Here is a 2519-nt window from a genome sequence, read left to right as displayed (position 1 = left end):
TTGTGTTTTTTTTTAAGTACAAGATTTTTTTTTTTTGCTAGAAAAGAAAAAATTGTTTTGAAATTTTAAGAAGTAGAGTTCTGAGCAAAGAAGTGCGGTTGATGTGACAACCATACACCTGCTATCCTGTTCTGTTTGCAATTCTTGGCTGCCTTGTCGGCCAGCAAGTTAAAACTTCTATGAATGTTCTGAAATTCAAAAAACTGAAAAGATTCAATAATTGAAATGCTGTCATCTAAGATGGTGCTGCTGTACCAACTAGTTTGGTATTGTTTATTGATAAGATACGAAGTGACATTTTTTGCGTCGCTGAGAATACAAAAGTTGTCCACTCCCCTAGTTTTAGCCCAGTTGATTGCTTCCCAGACCGCTAGACTCTCAGCTTCCTCGACATCTCTTGTCACTGCTGGGAGAGTTTTACATCTCTTGAAATTGCCTGCAATATCAGTAGCCACAATGCCAATTCCTGCCCTATTAGTAATCATATCAAATGAAGCATCACACTAAAGAAGCAGAAAGTCCCGTGGTAGATTTTCTGTCCTAGGGTGTCTAGCATCATTTGGAAATGTGACATTATCCTGCCTATTCAAGAGAGTACTGGTATCATGCTGCATCTCATTTCTCAACCTAACAGCAAATCTAGCAGTGGAGTCCTTATTCAAACTTGGGTTTTGGAAAACATGCATACATCTATCCCTCCATATACACCAAACAGTTGTTATAATAGCACATTTTTGGTCTAAGAGTAAGTTATTATCTAGAAAATCCTTTGCCCAAGCTTTAGCAGTGGTGGTAGAATTTTGATATTGATAATATTGACTCCCCAAGGGACTGAGTTCCACACAGATAAAACAAAGTCACAATGGAAAATAATATGCTCAGGAGTTTCACAATGGAAAGTACAAGAATTTATATATAAAGAAGGTAGGAAACGAAACAGATGCGATGACACAGAGCAAGAACGACTTATAAAAGAGAGCAGAAAGAAAGCAAAAAAAATGAAAAATCCGGTAAAACGAAAAATTACATCAGCTAGTTCGTACACAATGTTTCGTCCAAAAGCTCATTTTAGAAAAAATAAGAATTTCATTGTTTAATACTAATAATATATTTTAGTATATAAATTCGTCGTTTAAAATAAAATGTTTTAGTTTTTCCAAAAAGGTTTCACGTATCATAGGGTCAAAGCATAGCACCCCATGATACCCTCCTTGTTCAATCCAAGTTTCAACCTTCACACCTTTTTCCTCCAGCATCTTCACCAGCTGAATTTGTCGATCAATAAGTGGATCCCCATAAAATCCTACCACAAAACATCTCTCGATTAACCCCACCATATTTCCAGATGATGATCCATCATGATCAATATTCGGATTACAATAAACGTGATCACGAGTAGACCCAAGCGGCAACGCCAGTTCCCACATGACATCCCTTACGGCAAGCGGCAAGTCCTGATTGTTGATCACTTTTGAATCTGATTCAGTTCTCTCAAGACTACCAAAAAAAGGGCAGTGTAATATTAATCCATTAATCTTAGCTGGTTCAAGATCCATTTCTATTGCTCTTAAACTGGCATGATATGCAACATTAGCACCTGAGCTGCACCCCATAATGAAACACTTTGAGAAGTCACCATACTCTTTTAACCATACTTCACTATTATTTAGTTTGCCTAAACCTTGGTCTTTGACCCAGTTTAAAGCATCAACAGCATCATCATAGGCAGCGGGAAGTCGGTTTTCAGGAGCAAGACGGTAGTCTACAGAAACGACCAGCGCGGGTATATGTGTAGCAATCGATTGACAAAAGTCATGGTTCATAGTTGAATCTGCATTGAAAAGAATGAAACCTCCACCATGGAAATAAATTATGATAGGAAGCAGCTTATTCTTTGTTACAGGAGGTTCTTTGGTTGGTGGCCGAAAGATTCGAAGTGAGGTTTTCCTATCAGGATTTAAAGAAATGTCTTTGGTGTTTTGATCTAAGGGAGTAGCAGGAATCGGAAAATTTCTTGTTAGGGTATCTTCTTCAGGATTGTGAATGCACATTAGGAATTCATAAGGATCTGCCATTGTTGGATTTTTATTGGATGATGTTTGAACTTTGGATAAATGGAGTCGATATTTATAGTATAAGAGAATTTAGGGTCCCTCTCTTACTATTAAGAAGATTCATTACAGAGCCCATTTTATTTAACCTTTCTTCTATATGGTCGGCTAACAGATGGATGACAAGGTGAAACTTTGTTTCGACAGTTATAAAGTACGTACGTATCATTCAAAAAAGTTATAGACAGTTTTAAACTTTTTTTCGATTTAATTGCTACAATGAATCACATACATGGTTAAATAACCTACCACCAATCAAGTTAGTATTTTTGTATATTATTGGATAATGATCATGTAATTGATATCTAACATTTATATCTTTTTTAATTACAAGATTTTATATATTACCATTTATCAAAATAACATATCACTGGTTTCTATTCCTTCAAATAAACCATTCATCAACCA

General features: G+C 36.0%; 1 protein-coding gene across 1 annotated transcript; it reads right to left on the bottom strand.

Annotated features, from left to right (window-relative positions):
* Nucleotides 1-847: 847 nt before the first annotated feature.
* LOC113322812 (carboxylesterase 1-like) lies at nucleotides 848-2127 on the bottom strand. The gene has a single exon (XM_026570965.1). The coding sequence runs from the start codon at nucleotides 2073-2075 to the stop codon at nucleotides 1113-1115; it is 963 nt and encodes a 320-aa protein (XP_026426750.1). The 5' UTR covers nucleotides 2076-2127; the 3' UTR covers nucleotides 848-1112.
* Nucleotides 2128-2519: the final 392 nt, after the last annotated feature.

This window comes from Papaver somniferum, chromosome 11, assembly GCF_003573695.1.
Source record: "Papaver somniferum cultivar HN1 chromosome 11, ASM357369v1, whole genome shotgun sequence".
In the NCBI taxonomy this organism is placed as follows: domain Eukaryota; kingdom Viridiplantae; phylum Streptophyta; class Magnoliopsida; order Ranunculales; family Papaveraceae; genus Papaver; species Papaver somniferum.
This window is presented reverse-complemented; position numbering and strand designations above follow the sequence as displayed.